The 20,778-nt window shown below is 53.8% G+C and overlaps 8 protein-coding genes across 8 annotated transcripts; 4 read left to right on the top strand and 4 right to left on the bottom strand.

The window, feature by feature from the left end:
* Positions 1-198: 198 nt before the first annotated feature.
* On the top strand, positions 199-1,787 carry N7468_010795 (proteasome regulatory particle base subunit RPT5; the record flags this gene model as incomplete). The annotated part of the gene is made up of 4 exons (XM_058480090.1): positions 199-515; positions 649-1,064; positions 1,130-1,158; positions 1,215-1,787. The coding sequence occupies 4 exons, from the start codon at positions 199-201 to the stop codon at positions 1,785-1,787; spliced, it is 1,335 nt and encodes a 444-aa protein (XP_058325613.1).
* A 431-nt stretch (positions 1,788-2,218) lies between these two features.
* On the bottom strand, positions 2,219-4,366 carry N7468_010794 (glutamine--tRNA ligase; the record flags this gene model as incomplete). Its single annotated transcript, XM_058480089.1, has 6 exons — positions 2,219-2,671; positions 2,728-3,293; positions 3,347-3,734; positions 3,797-3,842; positions 3,895-4,017; positions 4,065-4,366. 6 exons carry the CDS (start codon positions 4,364-4,366, stop codon positions 2,219-2,221), a joined length of 1,878 nt encoding a protein of 625 aa, XP_058325612.1.
* A 611-nt stretch (positions 4,367-4,977) lies between these two features.
* N7468_010793 (uncharacterized protein) lies at positions 4,978-7,356 on the bottom strand (the record flags this gene model as incomplete). The annotated part of the gene is made up of 2 exons (XM_058480088.1): positions 4,978-6,889; positions 6,953-7,356. 2 exons carry the CDS (start codon positions 7,354-7,356, stop codon positions 4,978-4,980), a joined length of 2,316 nt encoding a protein of 771 aa, XP_058325611.1.
* A 2,742-nt stretch (positions 7,357-10,098) lies between these two features.
* Positions 10,099-11,190, top strand: N7468_010792 (5'-methylthioadenosine/S-adenosylhomocysteine nucleosidase family protein; the record flags this gene model as incomplete). The annotated part of the gene is made up of 1 exon (XM_058480087.1): positions 10,099-11,190. The coding sequence occupies one exon, from the start codon at positions 10,099-10,101 to the stop codon at positions 11,188-11,190; it is 1,092 nt and encodes a 363-aa protein (XP_058325610.1).
* An 809-nt stretch (positions 11,191-11,999) lies between these two features.
* Positions 12,000-12,400, bottom strand: N7468_010791 (uncharacterized protein; the record flags this gene model as incomplete). The annotated part of the gene is made up of 2 exons (XM_058480086.1): positions 12,000-12,114; positions 12,174-12,400. The coding sequence occupies 2 exons, from the start codon at positions 12,398-12,400 to the stop codon at positions 12,000-12,002; spliced, it is 342 nt and encodes a 113-aa protein (XP_058325609.1).
* Positions 12,401-14,274: 1,874 nt separating this feature from the next.
* On the top strand, positions 14,275-15,503 carry N7468_010790 (Gfo/Idh/MocA family protein; the record flags this gene model as incomplete). Its single annotated transcript, XM_058480085.1, has 3 exons — positions 14,275-14,313; positions 14,376-15,203; positions 15,255-15,503. 3 exons carry the CDS (start codon positions 14,275-14,277, stop codon positions 15,501-15,503), a joined length of 1,116 nt encoding a protein of 371 aa, XP_058325608.1.
* Positions 15,504-15,656: 153 nt separating this feature from the next.
* On the bottom strand, positions 15,657-16,575 carry N7468_010789 (uncharacterized protein; the record flags this gene model as incomplete). The annotated part of the gene is made up of 2 exons (XM_058480084.1): positions 15,657-16,096; positions 16,146-16,575. 2 exons carry the CDS (start codon positions 16,573-16,575, stop codon positions 15,657-15,659), a joined length of 870 nt encoding a protein of 289 aa, XP_058325607.1.
* Positions 16,576-18,957: 2,382 nt separating this feature from the next.
* Positions 18,958-20,429, top strand: N7468_010788 (uncharacterized protein; the record flags this gene model as incomplete). Its single annotated transcript, XM_058480083.1, has 7 exons — positions 18,958-18,966; positions 19,011-19,198; positions 19,249-19,374; positions 19,428-19,453; positions 19,505-19,691; positions 19,745-20,173; positions 20,228-20,429. 7 exons carry the CDS (start codon positions 18,958-18,960, stop codon positions 20,427-20,429), a joined length of 1,167 nt encoding a protein of 388 aa, XP_058325606.1.
* Positions 20,430-20,778: the final 349 nt, after the last annotated feature.

Raw genomic sequence — 20,778 nt, 5'->3', positions numbered from 1 at the left:
CGCGAAATGTATACCGCCAACAACACACCACGTGACCCGCTGACGTTTGTTGGCCCGTGAAGCTCGGCCACAGCTGTTCTCCAACCTTCTGTCATCACCTGCTCAACCCCTCTGAACCCGACCCATCCGTGCGTTGCTGGACACTTTTTATCAATTTACATCTGACCACCGTGCTCCGGTGCTCATCCCCGATCCACCATGTCGACCTTGGAGGATCTCGACAACCTCGAGCGCGAGTCCAGAGAGAACAAGAAGCAACAGCAGGGCGGCGGCAAGAAGCCCAACGGCGACGACGACGATGCTGAAATGAACGATGCCGACCAGAAGGAGGAGGAAGAGGAGGAGCTTCTAGATGACGAGATTCTGAATTCGAGTACAGCTGACATCGTCAAGCGGCGGCGGATGCTGGAGAACGAGATGCGCATCATGAAAAGCGAGTTCCAGCGGTTGACACACGAGCAAAGCACAATGAGGGAGAAGGTCAAGGATAATCAAGAAAAGATTGAGAACAACAGGTACGGACTCCCAGATGATCGCGGACTGAACCTCTGAAAGGCCTCTTCACAGGACCCGCGGAGCTTTGCGTCTACGCACAGCATGGCGGGGACTCAAATCATGCTAACTTCTTTTTTACTTGATTCCCAATAGACAACTACCATACCTCGTTGGCAACGTCGTCGAACTACTTGATCTTGATGTCGAGGCCGAAGCGGCGGAGGAAGGGGCCAATATCGACCTTGATGCCACGCGTGTAGGGAAGTCCGCCGTCATCAAGACCTCTACCCGCCAAACCATTTTTCTCCCCCTTATCGGCCTGGTCGATCACGAGAAGCTGAAGCCCGGTGACTTGATCGGTGTCAATAAGGACTCATATCTCATCCTGGACACGCTCCCTGCCGAGTACGACAACCGTGTCAAGGCGATGGAGGTCGACGAGAAGCCCACAGAGAAGTACTCAGACATTGGTGGGCTCGACAAGCAGATCGAGGAGATCGTGGAAGCCATTGTATGGCCCATGAAGGAAGCCGACCGATTTAAGAACATTGGCATCAAGGCCCCGAAGGGTACGTCGTGTGACTAATTTCTATTTTCCAAGCTCCGGCGATCTAACAATCTTCTGCTCGTACAGGCGCATTGATGTACGGACCCCGGGAACCGGTAAGACGCTGTTGGCACGAGCCTGTGCCGCCGAAACAAACGCTACATTCCTCAAGCTCGCCGGTCCGCAGCTCGTACAGATGTTCATCGGCGACGGAGCCAAGCTTGTCCGCGACTGCTTCGCTCTGGCCAAAGAGAAGGCCCCTTCAATTATTTTCATCGACGAACTAGACGCCGTGGGTACCAAGCGTTTCGACTCCGAGAAGTCCGGTGACCGAGAGGTGCAGCGTACCATGCTGGAGCTCCTGAACCAGCTGGATGGTTTTGCCTCGGACGACCGCATCAAGGTGCTCGCCGCAACCAACCGTGTCGATGTCTTGGATCCCGCGCTGCTTCGTTCCGGTCGTCTGGACCGCAAGATCGAGTTCCCATTGCCGAACGAGGAGGCTCGCGCCAACATCCTGCAGATCCACTCGCGGAAGATGACGGTCGAAGACAGCGTCAACTGGGCTGAGTTGGCGCGCAGCACGGACGAGTTCGGAGGTGCGCAGCTGAAGGCGGTTTGTGTGGAGGCTGGAATGATTGCTCTGCGGAAGGGTATGAGCAAGATTGGCCACGAGAACTACGTGGATGCCATCGCGGAGGTCCAAGCCAAGAAGAAGGATACCAACATGGGTATCTACGTCTAAAGTGGTGATTCTGGACCGGAATGTTCCCCCTTTGCCCTATCTTCAACCCCTATTCCTGTACTTCCTCATCATGTCTTGTTTGGACGGGTTGCGGCTCAAATAAACTGGGCTGGTCATCCCGTTCTGCATATGGGTAATCGTCACGAACTGAAACATCAGGTCCTAGCCTGATGATCCTAAATGAATTCCTTATCCTGAAGAATCCTTTTTTAGTATGTCTCATTGGTATAAGCTTGAGTGCGGAATTAAGTGCTTGGACTACAAGTACAAGTACCTTGCTTCTAGCCCTAGCCAATTCTCCATCGAATAGAAACGTAAATGCAGTATGGGTTGACTTTCCCAATTCCAAAATTAAGGCTAACAACAGCATGGCCAGTACCATAACACACATGCAACTCCCACGCAATCCACAACCTTACTCTGCCCACTGCCTAGTTCTTTCCAGGATCCTTCAAAGTTACAATGCGGTTGAGAATGAGCTTGTCAGCGGTAGTCTCCCGATCCACAGCAAAGTAAGCCATCCGCATACCCTGGAAACGGACGGAGTGCTGATTAGCATTGATATCACCTGCCTCCGACTCCTCCTTCGGCCACGGCGCAGTGCCCCGGACATGGTGGTATCCGATGTCCACCATGGCATTGGGGTAAATCTGCTCGGAATCAGGGTTGATATCGGCCAAGAAACCCTCGGGATGAGAGTTAGGGTCCTCGGACTTGAAGAGCGGGTTGAAGGCGCGGATCTCAGCCTTGATGGGGCTGTTTTGCTTGGCCGACTCGCCGACCCAGTGGATGTAAGTCACCTTTTGCTTCTTGGGGGCCTCGCCTTCGGCCGGCTTTTCGTAGCGGGCGCGCACAAGAGTGACGGTGCCGGTGGCGGGGTCCTTCTCGAAGGATGTGGCGGTGATGGGGAATGGGACTTTCATGAGTCCGACTGTCTTGCCTGGGCGAGACGGAAGTAGTCCGGGTCGTCTACTTCGCGGAAATCGGATTGTTCGATGTACACGGTCTTGGTGAAAGGGACCTTGTTGGTACCGAAGGCTGGGTCTTTACTGAATGGGACCTCGACGATCTCCTCGTAGTCGTCGTCCAGGTTCTCGATTATGACCTTCAATGGCTCCATAACGACCATGAGGCGGGGCACGGTGGTTTCAAGGAACTGTCTGATGGCCTGGTCGAGACGGGCAATGCTGATCACGCTTTGGGCCTTGGTCAAGCCGAGGTCGTTGACGAAGGAGAGGATGGCTCCGGGGGGAATGCCGCGGCGTCTTAAAGCGATCAACGTGTATAGTCTGCAGTCGTCCCAGTCGCGCACGTAGCCGTCCTTGACGAGTTTGATGATCTTGCGCTTGCTCAGAACGGTACCGGAAATGTTCAAACGGCCGTACTCGCGTTGCATGGGTCGGTAGACGTCAAGTTTGTCGTTCAACCACTCGTAAGAAACACGCGACAGCTCGAATTCGGTCGTGCAAAGCGAGTGTGTAATTCCCTCAATGCTATCACAGAGGCCTAGTCGAGTCAGGAACTGAGTGGGAGCTCGAGATATATGTTGGGACACTTACCATGAGCAAGATCGTAGGTTGGGAACATCATATAGTCAGGCTGATGCAAGTGCTTAACCTCGCCTTCTGGAATACGCCAGGCGAAAAGATCCCACATCTGCGCTCTCGGGTCCTGGAGGTCCTGTTTCATCCGGAGAGCTGCCTCGCCAGCTTTGTATTTACCCGCCTTCATCGCACGGAACTCGGCCAGTGATTCCTCGATTGGCCGTGTGCGATGAGCGCATGCGAACCGGGGGCCGCCAACCTTGCCATCCTCCGACATACCACGCTGGAGCTTAACCTCCGCTTGGGTGCAGTGGCAGATGTATGCGCCGTCGCGGCGAATCAGTTCCTCGGACAGTTCGTACAAGCGGTCGAAGTTTTCGCTGGCGGTGGTTTCGCGAACGGGCTACCATATATAGGTTAGACATGAAAGAGAAATTCCGCACTGATCGACGGAAGAGAATTTACCTTGAACCCGAGCCAGTGGACGATATCCCGAATGCTTTGATAGTAGCTAGAAAGTCATTAGATTGCTGTCCACCTGAGCAATGTTCTACTGATCTTACCGATCCTCTTCGCCGGCGGGGTTCGTATCGTCGAAACGCAGAATAGTTTCGCCCCCATGGTACCGGGCGAAACCAAAGTTCACGGCAATCGCACGAGCGTGTCCGATATGAAGGTATCCGTTCCTAGCTCCGGTCAGCATCGGTCGAGGAATGCGAAGGATGGAACGTACGGCTCAGGCGGGAACCGCGTGCGGATCTTGGGGTGCGTTTCGGAGATCGGGCGCTCGTTATACACCTCATTGAGGAAGCCTTGCTTGAACATCGCCTCGGGGTCACGAGGAGCAACAGGTTCCTTCGCCGGCTTCGGGACCTTTGGTGGCTTGGGCTTGGATTCCTTAGGAGGCTTGGGCTTCTTCTCTTTCTTCTCCTTCTTGTCTTTTTTCGGCTGGTTGTCCTGCTTGGACGGGTCCTCGACGGCTGGCGTGGGCTCCTTCAGCCGCTCGGGCAGGTCGACTGGCCTTCCTGGATCCATGACTGCTCAATTCGACAAGCACTGAGGCTGGCAATGGCGGGGAAGTGGGAGGTATTTTTCACGGCGGGGAGGCTTATCAGCTCCCTTTTCGCTTATCGGGCCGATGAAACACCGGATGACTCATGCGATAAACAGATCTAGTCAACTATGTTGATAGAAGGAACCCGTATAGATTGTGGTTCATCGACAGTAGCAATGACTCAAGCTGCTCGCGGGATATGAGGCATGCATCTCAAATATACACTTATGATTAATGTTTATACTAGCGGTAATATACAACATGGCAGTAGTATGATACAAATGAGGGCAAGTCTGAGTCAGACCAATGACAAAGAAATCACGAATGCTACCATATACCAAGGCGCCAGACCATGTGCATAGAGAGACCAGGGCTCCAATGTAAATCCATATGAACAAAAAAAATCAACGTGCAACGATAGAGTAAATGACAGGACCAAGAACGCGCCAGTTTGCAACCCGCTGAGCGCAAGGAATGTAGAAATCGAAACACTGAAAGCAAAGAGCACCGTCACAAAGAATTCGACCAGATGCGGGGTATATGGCGTACGAAGCGAGATGAGACAAAGAAAAAGGTTAAGGGAGAGAGGGTATTAGAAGAGTTGTTGGACGTTGATGAGTTCTGAATTTCCGGGGCGATCACGCTCCATGTGGAACCACCAGTCGCGCCCTGTTTTGTGATTCCAGGAGCCGGTGCAAGTGTCCTTGTCCCAAGGCAATGCAGAGCTCGATAAATTGCTCAAGGAGGTAAGGGGCGTGGTGGGAGTCGACGGCGTGCTTGTTGACCTGCCGGCGAGACTGCTCCAGCCGAACCGTGAGGTGGTAGTTGAAGTCGGCGAGCCCAGTTCTTCCAGGGGTGGAGGGCTTGCCGTGCTCTTGTTGTCGAAGCAATGAACCCCTACCCCTGCGGCGTAAGAAAGTGATTGGTTCGATGCAAGGAGTTGCTTCCACCCGATCACCCCACCCTCCGAGTCCTGCCCGGGAATATCAGGACGGAGAAGGAACTTCGGGATCAAAGCCCCCGTCAGTGGATCCAAGCAGCCAGAACGGCCCATAAATCCGGGCATCCGGAAGTCATAGATGGTTCTTGGACCTTCGTGCTCCGAATCCGGAGGGGTGTTTTTATATCGCTCCACGGCGGCCCAAATGCCGTAGTCATCCATCTCCTGCTCCGGCTCTCCGTAGGAAGAGGCATCCTGGGCATTGTCAGGGACAAATTCATCCGAGTAATCCTGGATAAGGACCCGCATGCCGGCTTCGGGATCCTTAACGGCCATATCGATAAAGGTTTGCGCACGGATGCGAGACGAGGTCAGGTTGCTCCCGGCAGGCAAAGCAAGGGGCCGCGTATTGACAGAGCCGTGAGAGCTGCGGGGCAGACTGTATCGATCCGGTCGTAGGAGGGCTTGGCCATTGACGATGGGTTGGCAAACTGCCTGCAGAGCACCAGGGGGCTCGACATCGTTCGGCGCGCGGAGGGTTGCGAGTTTAGGAAATCCGCCGGCGAGTATACTTTGCGCAAGGTGGAAATTCGACGTCGTCGATGGCTTGGGGCAGTGCTGGAAGGGGAGGCTGTCAAGTTGGGTGAGGGCCGTGCCGGGATCGGGGCAAGCCACGTCCCAGTGAAGGTACTGGAGGCTCGATGAGGCAAGGATAGGTTGGAAGACAATGTCGTTCTCGGGCATGGTTGCGCAGACACCCGCTTGGATGAATTTAAATCGCTCAAGCTGCCTTAACGAGGACAGAACCTTGGAGATGACCAGTAGAGACGTGATGTGCTGCTCCACCAGAGTAAATGACCGGAGTGACTGCGACTCGGGCCGAGAAGTATACTGAATGAGCCCTGTCTCGCTGACACCCGACAAATTCTCCAGGCGTAAAGATTTCAGTGGGGGAAGACAAAGCAGTGTGCTGTCGGCGAAAGCATCTTCGTTGAAGGAGGAGATGCACAGGTTTTGCAAGGCAGGTAAAACGTCGAAAATTCGGAGGAAAATGCTTGGTTCTAGCGCGCCGTTCCCGCTCAGACCATACAGCATGAGGGTTTCCAAGTTCGACCACGACGCATGATAGTCTAAGAATTCAAACATCTGGGACGGTCCCAGACTCCCTGGGCAGGAGTCACCACGCGGCGACATCTCCGTCACTTCGGTCGCCTCGCCTAATACCCAAGTATGCTCCTTTAACCGTCGGCGCGTAGATAAAGCGTGGGTTAAGCGGTCAAATTTGTGGTGGTAGGGAATCGTCAGGCCGTGTAGTCGCTCGAGATTGGGGCACACCATCACTACCGACGCGACCAGATCGCGATACTCCTCCCATACCGTGCTCTGCTTGGGGGCCGTGAAAAGCAGGTCCATTTGGGGGACGCGCAGTTCGCGGACGAGGTTGGCCAGCAACTTTCGCTCGCGGAGAGTACGTCGCAGCAGCTTCAAACGGCTGCCCCGTTTCATGCGATACTTCTTCAACTGAGCTGGCGAGTCGTTCCCGACTATATGGATTGAGTTATACCTGGAGAGACATGACCTGTCAGTGCCTGTCTGGCGGTTCCACCGTGGGCGCCACGTTACTTACAGTCGTCCTCGAATCGCCTTCTCCCATGATCGGCAGGTCAATGATAACGCATGCAAGTCGCGTTGGAAGCAGGTCGTACACCCCGTCTGATGCGGGTCCTTGTGTAAATGATCCAAACTTTCCAAGATTGTATCATACACTTCCTGCGGGATGCGCCGTTGAATCGGCTCTACGACCTTCTCAATGGAGCCCACCGAGTCGTATTGGCGCGAGGAGCTGGTCAGCGTGGGTGATGACGGCGGATAGTTAGAGTAAACTGTCGGGGCGGTCGAGGTCGTGTAGTTTGTTTTGTAAGAGGAGACGGACGAAGTTCGTGAGGTCGGTTGCACGTTCCATTCCTTGCAATTTCCATCCTGGACGTACGGCACCGCAGGATTCTCGGGTCTACTGGCAACAACGCTCATGCTGAAGTGACACGCCTGGCATGGGAGGCGCTTCACGTCAATTTGAAAATCGCAATCAGGTGTAAAACGGTAAATGAGAGGCGGGGATCGAAAAGAATGTAGGGGGGGCTGCGAGTCGGAGGAAAAAAAGACGGGTCGTTCGTCCCCTGCGAAGATCGTCGAATTCCAAAGGAGATGCAGCTGGTTTCGGATAGAGGGCAAAGGACAGGACTTCTGGAAGGACAGGGGAGGGGGAGGGCTGTCGGCAGTTGGGTCCAACGCTCGAAAAGGCGTAATGGAAAATGCAGTCGATCAACCCCCACATCAGGCATGTGTTGCTGCAGGGCGGAGAACTGACAGGGGCGGTTCAGGGGTTGGACCAGGAGAGCCACTTTTGAGGGCCACTAAAACAATCCTCCATAAACTACGCCCAACCCGTACAGGACCCGCGGGACTAAGCACCACTAAGCCATTTGCGCGATTATCCTAGCCGCCAGTGATGTCGTTCCCCTGGTTATCGTCGGCTAGGGGGTCACCTCCCCGGAGGTGACATGTCAACAGGCTAGGTTTACTATACAAGATCATACCTGCTAGATGCTGTCCGGGCAGCCAACACAGGATGAACCTGCGGTGGTGTGGGTTTCTCGGGCGCGGTTCAGAAGCTGCAGCCGCTAAGCCCCGGGAGGTCTAGTGCGGTGGGGCCCAATGGGGCCCTTTACCCCTTTTTACGCATCGTCTGCTGGTGATTCTTTCTTACCTGGTCAAGCCCCTCATTAGAAGTCCCCATGACAGTCCGTAGCTCGAGGGGAAGTCCCTGGGACGAGTGTCTCCGACCCCATGTTCGAGGATGAAGTCGCGCTAGCATGTTTCAGTCTGGTGACCCTGCTGACATTGGCGACATCCGGTGTTTGTGGTCTGCGGCTCCTGTATGAAGTCCAACCCGATGTCTGAGCGTATGAGACATCCGGCACCCCGCGTTGGGATAGGAAAACGTCTCGTAAAGAAGGAATTGAGTGGCGTAGACGCTAGCATTATCGGAAACGAGAGCGAGTTTTTGATTATTATGGACTGCCGCCCTCTGAACGCGACTTTGGCACAGACCATATCATCGGGGTGCCTTATCGATGTCCAGCCTTGAGAAGGTGACGTGGCCCTTTGCGCTTTCTAGACAGGGTCCTTCTCCGCAGCTCTAGACAGAGCAGCAGCAACCCGAGGACAGTCAATGAGGATCTGCAGCCAAGGATGACGGACCAAACCTCATCGATTGCGATCCTCGGGAGGGATTGCAGGTCGGGATTATCAGCTTGCCACATCGGCTGGAAGTAGGCCTCCACCTGCCGGAGTCAAAGCTGTGGCTCAAACGTGATCGACGGAGCAGCCACTAGCTGAAATGAGATCGGGGGGAGGCCCCGTCGTCCAAAGGGGTGGCCAATGGTAGCTTGCGATCTGACTCGAGCGGTTCCTCTAGATCGAGTTTCAGCCATCGGATGGCATGCAGGACGATTGGGAACCCACGGGGTTCCACTTCGCAGGGTTCGTCCTGGGCATGATTCGTGGGCCTCCTCGGTCTCCTCAGAGCGGAGCGTGGGCCACGAAGTGGTTGCGATGGGTTGCCGGCAGTTAAGACCCGGTGCATCATGACTATCCACCGCGGCGGGTCGAGGGGGCGACATGTGTGGCCGGTCAGAGGGTCACTTCATTTTCGAGGCTCAACTATTTACAAGCGTTCCATGGATGAGAGTCGCAATAGCCACCTACTTCGGACCCCTCCAGTGCTATTTTGGGTCGTCTCCGTGCCCCCCCTTGTCTTAAGGGGTCATATCTCCCTCTCAGATGCGAGATGGGAAAGCCTCAAGATGCTCTTTTCTCAAACCGCTAGTTCCCTCGAAGTCACTTGATAGAGAAGATGCGGGTGGTCCTCGCAGTTGCGGCTCGGCTAAGTTTTGTCCAGGGGTAGAATGTGTCTAGGCCTCCAAGATGCTTTGACCTTCCAAGCTCCCAAGCCTTCTGCCTTCGAAGCGCCCAGTCCAAGACTAGCTTGAACTGGCCCGAGTTCGTGAACTACGCATGCAGCCAGGGTTTTGGCAAGCAAATGCCCAGGGGCATAGGGCTTCACGTTTCCCCTGAAGAAAACTGTTTACCAAAACTTGGGCCCTGCGGCTTCAAACCTCAATCGGACAAAATGGAAGTCCAATCACGGGCCCACGGAAGATATATCCTACCAGTGATCTGACGAATAGGCATCTGGACCATAGGAATTCCGAGGTTACCATGAAGGTCCGCGCGGGTAGCTTACAATATCCAATTCTGATTTGCGGAGACGAGAGCTTTGGAGGGAGACGAGAGCTTTGGAGGGAATGAACCGATCCACCGACTTGAGAATCCCGCTTTGACAGCTTGAACCTCCGATGCCAGCCATGCAGATATTTCAATTTCAAGTGCTGACATTCAGTTGCGGAGTGAGCAGCCACGTAAGAAAACTAGTCTCTATCAGGCCAAATCCCCCTTCCTCTCTGCATTAGCTCCCCGCTTTCCGCAGGTATGATTGGACCAGGCGTTACAGCCAAGTACTGACAGCATGTAATGCATTACAAGACCCGACAAAGGCCCAAGGCGAATTCGCAAGGCAGCGGGGGCGCGGTGGGCATGGTTAGCACCTAGAAGCCTCGCGGGCACACAGCCACCCTCGCTGCTAGTTCTTTAAGTCAACGACCAACGTGGTGCTAGGACTCATGGCCAGTGAAAATATCGCACGATCTTACAATGTCTGATCCGAAGAAGTATACTGTCGGCTGGATCTGTGCCGTCTTGACCGAATACGTTGCCGGCCAGGCCTTTCTCGATGAGAAACATGCGCCACCAGACGGTTTGCCAGGAAGCGAGAATGACTATACGCTGGGCAGAATCGGCAAGCACAATGTGGTCATGTCTGTCCTCCCCATGGGCTCTTACGGGACCACGTCCGCCGCGACCGTAGCTAAAGACATGCTTCGCGATTTCCCGAATCTGCGGATCGGCTTGATGGTCGGCATCGGGGGTGGTGTCCCCAGCAAGAAGCATGATATTCGCCTCGGGGACATTGTCGTCAGTATCCCCGGGAGCGGACAAGGTGGCGTCTTCCAGTATGACTTTGGGAAGGCGATTCAGGGCCAAGGGTTTCAAAATACAAGCTTTCTCAACGAACCCCCGGCGTTTTTACGCGCGGCTGTCCAAGGACTGGCGGCTCTCTATGAAGAAGAAGGCCACGACATCGAGGGCGCGATAAGCAAAGTGCTGCAGACCAAAGGTCCCAAAATGAGGAGTAAATACAAGCGCCCTGACGCTAGCACTGACCGGCTTTACAAGTCCGCTTTCGTCCACCAAGACGACGACGCGTCCTGCTCTTCAGCCTGTGGAGACGATCCCACCACCCTGATCCAGCGGCCCGTCCGCACCGAAGAGGATGATAACCCTGCTATCCACTATGGCCTGATCGCCTCCGGCAACGAGCTCATGAAGGATGCTCTCATTCGCGACGAGCTGGCACAGCGAAAAGATGTCCTCTGTTTCGAGATGGAAGCCGCGGGGCTGATGAATAGCTTTCCCTGCCTCGTGATCCGTGGCATCTGCGACTACTCGGACTCACACAAGAACAAGGTCTGGCAGGGGTATGCGGCCATGGCGGCCGCCGCATACGCTAAAGACCTGCTTTATCGAGTTCCGGTGCAGAAAGTGGAAGCGGAGACGCGGATCGCCCAAACAGTGCAGGTTGAACAGCAACATATTCACTTTGGGAATAATAACAAGGGCGTCCAGATTGGCGTCAATGAAGGTGATATCAACGGATTAACATTTTACCAAAGTCGCCATAGATGAAGAAGCGATATAGTGATGTACATACGGGTATATGATCTATTCATGGCAGGTTTTCAGGAGGATCTAGATTGTCAATACACAGCCCACTCTATATAAGCCCAGGAGATGTGCGGCAGCATAAGAAAGGGAAAGTAAGATAGAAACTGAGATACTGAACACCGAGTCTACGGAGCCCCGCGCAGGACTTAGTGTCCTCGTATCAACACCCCTAAAACTATCGGTTTCTTCTTCGTTCGCCCTGGTAGTGGGAACCCTGGGACATTGCTCGTCCCCACTGACATTAGCCGCCATCCTATTTTAGAGCCTTCTCAAGTCTGCGAATGCCATTAGCACCTTTATTCAAGCCCACTCGACGCCTAGGTGAGCTCGGAATATTCACCTGAAGTAGTTTTGGATAGGGAAAGTAAAGCGGGTTGTCAACGCTTGGTCAATCGAACCTGGAACAGAATTGAGATTTTCGATCAAGGACGTCTCTGCATGTGTCTGATAAAATCCAACGGATCTCGACAGAAATACGCCGCGAGGCATTCCGAACAAAGAATCGTGGGCTTGAGGATCTATGGTTATCGGTCTTGCTTCCCACATCCTGCTTAGTATGGCTACTTTGTTCTCTCGATTAGAGCCGTGGAATCCCCAGAGGCCCATAGAAAAGTGGTCATGGATCACCAATTCGATGCATTAATTATTTTCTACGGGGAGCATAGAAGCTCCACTGGCACTTTTCTCTTCAAGTGGAAATGTCATAGACCACATGAAGAAACATATCGGGGCCTTCCATCACAGATGATCGCGCATCCGGGTAGTCTGGTCTACCAGCGTGCCCAGTCGCACGCAACGTAGGCGGTGCAGAGATCCACCACGGGTCCGCCGAAGACAGCATAGGTTCTGTCACTGCTCAAGTCCAGGTGCGTGTGAGGATCCTTGCTGAAAGAGCAGGTGACGTGTGGTTCGAAGGCCGTCAACTGGGCACTGGTTGCGAAAACGAGGCCGTCTTTGGCGAGGGGGTGTTGCCCCAAAGCTCTTGGACGGGGCGATAGACGCCATCGACAGGAATCACGGCATTGGAGTTGGTACCGGATTCTTCGTTGGAGAGTTGGATAGAGGCTGTAGGGACCCAGCCACCCTGATAGCCTTGAGGAGCCTGGGGAGCGGCAGCGGCTAGGCCGGAGAGTAGAGTGGCAGCAAATGGGACGGTGCTGATGACATGCATTCTGGAAGGGATTTCCAAGTTGGCTGCTTGAGAAGAGGAGTGGAGAAAGCCTAGTCTTTTCCCTGAGGAATCCTGGCTGTAGTATAGGGTGAGGAGGTGAAGAGTAAACTTGACCTGGTTCTCGCTACTCGGGGCCAGACGGAGTTTTAATACGCTGTAATGGACGCCACTCCCAGAACAAAACATTCCATTTGGCAGTCTGTTTAGCTGAAAGGGCTATAGTCTACGGGTCCCATCGAATCTGCGGCGGGGAGATTGCCTAGGGACGCTGAAAACGGACTAGAAATGGACGACGGCTTTCGCCGCATTCGGAAAATTGTTGTGACAGGAGAAATGTGCAAACTCTAAACATGCTTGAAGGTTGATAGTCTATTGTGCCCGGCTATTATACCCCGTGCTTCGTATGGCCTGATAGAGGCTTTGGCCTCTTGAACACTAGTGATTCCAGACTGTCTCGTCCAGACGAGTACCAGTAGGCTATGAATTGAACATACTGGCCCGGGAAAACCAACAGCTTGTGGCCAACCACACTAGTATAACCTGGGACCATCATATGCGACTGGGCACTACTACGGCTAGCTCATGGCGAATCGCCTCGGATCATATGCTTGTTCTCAGAAATGGAATTTGAACCCGCCGAATCGCGGTTGGGAATAGCATCTTCCAAGAGGTCTAACGGGCTCTTGGTGGGAGGGGGGGTTTCCCTGCCCTCGTCAAATAGGAGAGAAAATGTGGAATGACACAGAGTCACACGTGTTGGTGCGTGGCTGGCAAGAATGCTGCGGGATGGGATATCTTCGTGAGGAATCCAGGGGCCGCACCATGAGCCGTAGTCTTGAACGGTGGTCGTGTCTGACGTATCTATCACCCAACATACTCCAACATACTGAGGGGAAAGGGGTGAAGAGTTTCATCGTTGGTTCCTTCTCTCCTTTCCGAGTCTTGCAATAAAGAACCATCAGCCCCATGTCTGATCCTTTCCGATGGCAAGGGCAAGGGCAGTGGGACTTGGACTTCGCTCTCCGTTGTGCTGCCAGTCTACGTCAAGGCCCGTATGACTGATAGAACAGCGCACAGGTTTCCGGAAGGAACGTACGCTGGTGACACGCCGCATCGATGGATTAGTGGACTAACAAGAGTTTGTCCGTGTTCACAGTACGTTTGGTCCGACCATGTCTTCCATAGTACCGCTCTGTATGGGGCAATTATCGACAAAATTTTAACAATCCGATACCCCATGGGAAAAGGATATTACTTTGGATTGGCCCATCCAATATCTTGGAGTGAGACACCGAATGCACTGACGTGAGGCTCCACGTCCGAGATCTTGTGGATGACGCCTAGGTTCCGCTTTTATCTCAACAATGTTACGGCCGCCCAATCCCTGGGAGCTCCCGCATAGTTTGCGCAGGCCATCTGGAATTCCGGTAACGAGCTTACCACCGGGTGGTCTCACCAGATTAGCTGGAAGCCTTTGTGGGACAAGGCTACTTACTCTCTTGGAGAAGATCAATTTGGAGGTATAGGCAGTGCTCGAGCTTGGCAGTGCTACAGCTTGGAAAGGCGAAGAGCAGCTTCGTAGACTTCGTGATTGGATACGGCGAAGAAGTAAGCCGGGATGTACGAGAAGAAGCTAGCACCCCCTCATCAAGTCTTTTGGGTGAATCTGCCATGTCTTTATGTCGTCGTGCTTCCCTGTTCCAGGTGGGGGTAGCCCCGCAGAACAATTTCAGAGCGGTTAAGCTCCGACCGACGTAATGTTTCCCTGAATGAGATCTGGTAGGTAGCGAGTGCACCCAATCTCCCGAAGACGCGAATCAAGGGCAATTGCATCGGACTTGCACTTCAAGCAGTATCTCATTGAATCCCACGGCATGTCTCGCATATTGAAATTGGGCATTATCGGCGCGGGGGTACGTCATTTGCCGCTGCGAACACCAGATTGACCAGGCCAGCTATTGACAGACTGAAATAGGAGGTCTTCCAAGTGTGCCATGGCCCTTGTCTGCTACTTCTATCCCATCTATTCAAGATCGAGTCGATCTGTGATTTGTCGCCAAAGACAGTCGACCATTGCGCCCAGAAATTCAATATATCCCACCGCACCACCACGCCGCAGGAAGTCATCGACAACCCCAACGTCGATGTGGTCTTCATCCTCACTTCAGATGACAGTCACGCCGACCTAGCCTGTGCCGCACTCAAGGCAGGAAAGAACGTCTTCATCGAGAAGCCGGTGTCTCTCTCCATTCCCTCGATAGAGGCGATCATCCAAGCCCAAGAGGCGGCCAGCGGCGCTCGGGTTTTCGTCGGATACATGCGTCGATATGCCGCAAGCTTCTTGAAGTCGTTTAATCTAGAAGTGGCCTCGATCCCAAAGATCCTGTACGCCCGAGTACGTGACTTCAGTGGTCCCAATTTCAACTTTGTGAGCCAGAGCGGCACATTCCCGGTCCGTCACAACGATTATCCGCAGGCCTCTGCCGAAGAGCGCAACAACCGTCTCGAGACTCTCTTTGCGGAGGCTTTCCCGGACCAGGAAATCACGGACGACAGGAGAAAGTTCTGTCGCTTCCTTGGTAGCTTAGGTTCGCATGATATTTCTCTCATGCGCGAGGCGCTCGGGTTCCCGGAGAGGGTTGTCGGTGTCTCCGCCAACGAGCCTTTTTACAGTGCAATTCTTGATTATCGCAACAAGGACGGCTCAAAGTATTCGGTTACGTATGAGAGCGGCATCGACGAGGTGCCTGTCTTTGATGCCCACCTTGCCGTGTACGGCGAGAAGAAGCGGGTCACCATCAAGGTAAGCTTACGGTCGAGGAAGTATTGAAGGCGTGGCTAACAGGGTCTACAGTACCAAAGCCCCTATGTGAAGGGCCTTCCGATCTATGTCGATGTCGATGAAGTCAACGAGCAAGGCGAGGTTCAGCACCGATCCATGTTGGCCTCGTACGAGGACACCTATACTACCGAGCTGCAGGAGGTCTATAATGCATTCGCCAACGGAGCAGGGATCAAGTCGACCGTCGAAGACGCCAAGTACGATCTCCAGATTTTTGATATGCTGTACAAGCGATGGAATGAACAACAGCTGTCCCAGTAGGCTCACATGCCGGCCACCGGCTACCAGGCTACATGCTTCCGTAAAACTACAACGAAGACCGGGGTTGGCGGTACGATAGACTCAAGAATCAATCTTAAAATTCATAATCTCGTGCCTCTTAAAATTACATAAAATCATGGATTCAGCAGCAGATCAGTTGCTATCCAGGACAATGACCTCTGCTTCCGCTTCACCAACACTCTCCACCTGGAGCAAATCACCCGCATTGACAAGGGTAACAAAAGCACCGTCCCCCTCTTCCAAAACAGCTTCCTCCCGGCCATTGAGTTTGACCTTCGATTTGCCTTGCTTTGTCATTGGCAGGTGGATGTAGACATTGCGCTTTTTCTTCGACTCGACCACGTCTCCCGCGCCCACGTTCCACTTGAACGTCTCGTTAGGGGCAATGATACCCGCCCCCATGACAAAGTCCGCATGGATAGGGATCGTGTCAGGGATCTTAGGGACAGCAGCATCCTCCTCCGCCGGCGTAGCCTCCGGCCCCGCCGCAAGCGGTGACAAGATCGGTACAAACGCCTTGCGCTTCTCCTCTCGGCAAAACTCTTGGTGTGATACTGCGGCTTCAGGCCATTCTTCCAGGGCAGAGCCCAGATCTGAAGGAAATGAACCGGCTTGTCGGACTCGTTCTGCTCCGAGTGTGCGATACCTGGGAAATCATCTTTAGTACTCTGTTCCGCCCAATCAGGGAAAGGAAAGGCTCACCAGTGCCGCCGGTGGTGAATTGCACATCTCCGCGGTGCATGCGGTAGAACTGTTTCCCCTGCGCGCCCTCTGCGCCCTTCTTGATCATACTGTCACGGTGCGTGAGCTCGCCGCTGAGAATGTAGCTAAAGATCTCGGCATCGCGGTGGGGGTGTGTTGGGAAGCCATTGCGGGCGGAGACGCGGTCTTCATTGAGGACTCGCAGACTCCCGAAGCTCATGAACCGGTGGTCCCAATACCCTGCAAAGCTGAAGGTGTGGAAGGTTTTGAGCCAGCCGCCGTGCTCGGCGTATCCGCGCTCGCTGGAGCGTCGGAGGACGATCTTGGCATGAGCAAGTGTGCTGGTCATTGCTTTGGATGTGGTCTCGGTTGTGTTTTTAGGCGATATTTGATCGGAAGATCTCAATCAATGCTATTTTTAAGAAGTGGTTCCTGGGCGATCAACGGGAAATATGGCTTTATATAGTCTCCCCAATGGAAATCTAGATAGTCGTAGAAAGGCCCCGTAGGCAATTATGGATCTCTTATGGCAGCATTATCGATCATTCCGCGGTGGAGCATTTCTGGTCCTCAGCCAATCAAAGGGTGACAGACCCGCTTTTCTAGCTGATGCATTGCTGACTCGTTTGGTTTCCAAGTCCTTCACTACACGGTCGGAGACGAGCAGCAGGATTGGTAACGCTGCGATCATGGATCGTGGAGTAGCTGGCTCTGAAAGATCGATCACCTGTCGAGTTCGCTGTGCATATTTCTAAGTGATTTAGTCATCATATGGTCCCCAGCCCTGCTCAGGTAATTCCAAGTTAGCGACCATATGATGACTAAATTACTGGAGCTGACTGCTGCCTCAGGCTTGAACGCAGAGGTTGATTAGTCAAATTTCAGGGAGGCGGCCTTGAGAGATGTCGCCCTGGCGTGCGTGCCAATGCTTGGTCACCCCCAATTGGGGAGCGTGTGGGGGATAAACTACTAAGAGCCTATTTCAGACCCCTCACACCATCCCCGGTGCTCTTTGCGCGAAAGAAATTGGGAACTATCTCCCGGATTTTATCCCTGCAATCGTCATCAGAAATAAGACGCAGACCCCTGAAGACGCTGCATACGAAGACTGTGATTGCACGATCGGCGGGCGAAGCCTAGAATGGTCATGCATGATGGCTGGTTGGTAACTACGGAGTATCCGTACATGCTTAGGTATCCGCCGAAGGCGCCGGTAGAATCGAGGTTCATTGGAGAAGAGTCAGCCAGGAGTGCCAAATGGTGCTAATGGGGTCCGGGTTGATCATGCAGGTAGGCTATACCACATGAGTACATACACTGCGTTGGCGACCCAGTTCTCTGGATTAACCAGGGTGCCGGGTGAGACACTCCAACAATCCCGTTGATCGTCGCGTCTATCAGGCGGCGGGGGGGGGGACGATTCCTGCGACCAACCTCCCCGGTTGGCTGGGACCTCGCCCATGGAGGGATTCCATGGAATTGTTGGCCCCGCCAGGTAGCCTTTTCATCCCCGATGCATGTCAGCCTGCGCAGCTGCCCGAGCGTTGGTGTCGCGTAATGTCGGGAGGACTAGAACTGGGAAAGGAAGACCCCAAATGAGGGGAGGCTCGCCCAGATGCGATACGGTGCATGTAGCGAAATGTCCAAGCGCCAGCAAACGCAGATTGCCGCTGGGACGGAAGGAAGATAAGATTGGTGTCCATCTATCGTTGTTTAGGCGTACGAGGGTCGATCTAACTTCCCATCGCTTCATATTCTGGTAATTTCCATCCATTCAGCGGTTGAGCCCCTGCCTGGCCCCGACTCTATCGAACTTGAACATGGCAGCAGCCATGATCTGGACTGCCAAATTGTGATGCTCAAAGTCGACCAAAGGATGCTTTCAACATGACTACTCGGATCCCACTCTTCTGCCTGACCTGTGGGGAGCCTCGCGTTCAAGTTGCCATCGGACAATTCTCATAGTACATGGAGAATGGTAGATGATTCAACAGATTCTGTCCAGTTCTCCCAACGTGAAGGCACTATTTAAGCTTTGTGGCTCTGTTTCGGAATTGTTTGCATGGAAACCAGTTCGTCTTTCCTATAGGCGTTCTACTCCCTGATGCAAGATCTCTTAATTTCAATACGGAGTGGCCATGTACGAACTTTTGGGGCCGAACCAAACCGCCGGGTCGCGCGGTGACGAAGTGATTGTCTCGGCCAGACTCCACGCGACTGGGTGGAGAATGGCCCCGGGTGCGCTACTCAAACCCTTCTTTCCGTCGTGCAGCTCCAGTCCTCTGGGCTCTGCAACCTTCCATCCCGACTCTCCGGTAACCTGGATCAACCTGGGCTCTGTTCATCCTTGGCGGGCGTTCCGTCGCGCAGTACTTAAACCCCGAAGCCAACCCCCCTGCCGGGTCTAGAATGGAGATCTGTCAAACCCAGGGGAGGGGAAACAGCAGGGTGCTCCGGCTGTTTTGATAGTCAATTGCCCCTGGTAGCGTCAGCCAAAAATAACTATGAGCGACAGTAACCATTGCCGTTCTAAATTCTTGTCGACCGGCCTTCTCGCTGCAATCTCAAGTGGCATATCGAGCCCGCCTGGGCCCTTGCGGACGTCGCCAGCATGGCAGAAGACCAGACTGCAGTGGTATATTGTGTCAACTCTATAGCCTCCAGTAGCTCGCTGACATGAGTAGGCTCCCGAGTTGTACGAAACCGACAGTGCGTTCAGCCCAGACGAGGAATGGGAATAGTACGTGCCCTGTCGATCCCTGGCAGATAATCACCCGTTCTAAGGATTCTCAGTCAAGAAACGGCGTCGATCCAGTCAACCGTTTATCGAGGCCTCGTGGAGAATGGCCGAAGGTAAGACAAGACGCTGCCTTCATCAACGAAGAGTGCTTAGAGTCTAGATATCAAGCTTTCCGGCGACACCCATACTTCATCCCATCCGATGAACTGCAATTCGAAAGCTATGAAGCAGGGTATCACCCCATGCATTCTATGCAATTGGGCCCGGCTAATAGAGGCCCAGACATGTCGTTGATCTCATCCTGAACAGCCACAAAGAAAACCCCCTCTTCGATCCCCGGTGGGCCGCAACCGAGAAGCCCGGATTCGGATTCTGGATATCGGGACGGGGAAAGGGGACGTGGGCTCTGTAAGTGGAAGCCCAATGCACGTGAATAACCCTACCGCTGATATATGGGCAAGTGACGTGGCCGATAGGTTCCCCAATGGTGCGTATCAAGTGGGCTCCTCTCTCCTCATTGGCGCTGATGGGTAGATAGGCACGGTCCGAGGAGTGGACCTTTACCCACCTCCGGTCGACTGGACACCTCCAAACTGCATACTAGAGGTCGATGACATTCTGGAGGAATGGACATGGCGTGAAAAGTTTGACCTGATTCATATGAGAAGCTTGCTTGGATCGTTCGATCCGGCCGAGTGGACCAAGGTTTATCAGCAATGCTATGAGTATGCCATCCTTGTTCGGAGGCGTGGTGAATTGTGTCCTGACCAGTTGCTAGCAAACTCCAACCAGGAGGGTGGATCGAGCAGATGGAAGTGGGGCCCTTCGTTGAAAGTGACGACGACACTTTGCCGGCGGACAGCGCACTAGCATCTTGGGGCACGGTGATCAAAGAATGCGGCGAGCGCGCCGGTCGCTCCTGCGATGTCATATTCACCATGGCCTCAAGTATCCGAGCATCGGGATTCGTGGACGTGCATGAAAAGGTCTATAAAATGCCCATTGGACCATGGCCCAAGGATCCCAGACTCAAGGAGGCGGGGAGACTCAATTATGACCAATGGATGTCTGGGATGGAAGGATGGGTCATGTGGCTTCTCACCAAGCACGGCGCGCCAAAGCCATGGACCAAAGAAGCCGTTTACGTGTATTGCGCTAAAGTGCGCAATGAGATCAACAATGCCAATTATCATGCATACCACAAAGCGTGAGTCACCCGCTTCGGGGCGCTCCTAGCGGTGAGAACTGATCATAAGCGCAGTCGACGAGTATGGGCTCGAAAGCCATTCCCCGGCGAAGTAGTGAGTGGTTCTCATAGAGACCGCTCTCCGACGAGTCCTCAAGACTCTTCGCAACCAAGGGCCCAATCAGTCTCAGGATCTCCGCCGTTGAAAGCGGGCGAGCTTTCTTCACGAGACGACGAAAAGCAGAAATCGGCGTCGCCAGAGGGGGCCCAACCATGACCGGCGGCTCCCTAGATATTTCAAGCAGTGGCCAACCCGGCTTTGGAGTTTGGGAGGGGGGGGAGGGGATACTGGAGCTATGTTCGTGATCAGCGTCATTGGAAGCCAGCATAGAATCTGCTATAGTCCTGGTCAACCCATTGGCCCAGGGGGTGATATCCAGAAGCTGCAGGGGCGCACAGATACGTGGAGAATGGAAGATCGAGGAAATCTGCCACTCGATAGAAATCATGATTCGGGATAGACGGTCATGACTGTGCTGGCTCATTTGCCACCAATCACCCGCCCGGGTTGTGCATGACACGTTGCATCTCTTATCAGCCTCTCCAGGAGCCAATTGGAGTTTTGT

Source organism: Penicillium chermesinum (assembly GCF_028974085.1).
Source record: "Penicillium chermesinum strain IBT 19713 chromosome Unknown utg000009l:1.0-952002.0:1.0-954369.0, whole genome shotgun sequence".
Classification (NCBI taxonomy): Eukaryota; Fungi; Ascomycota; class Eurotiomycetes; order Eurotiales; family Aspergillaceae; genus Penicillium; species Penicillium chermesinum.
The sequence above is the reverse complement of the archived record's forward strand: the minus strand, read 5'-3'. Positions and strand labels throughout refer to the sequence as shown.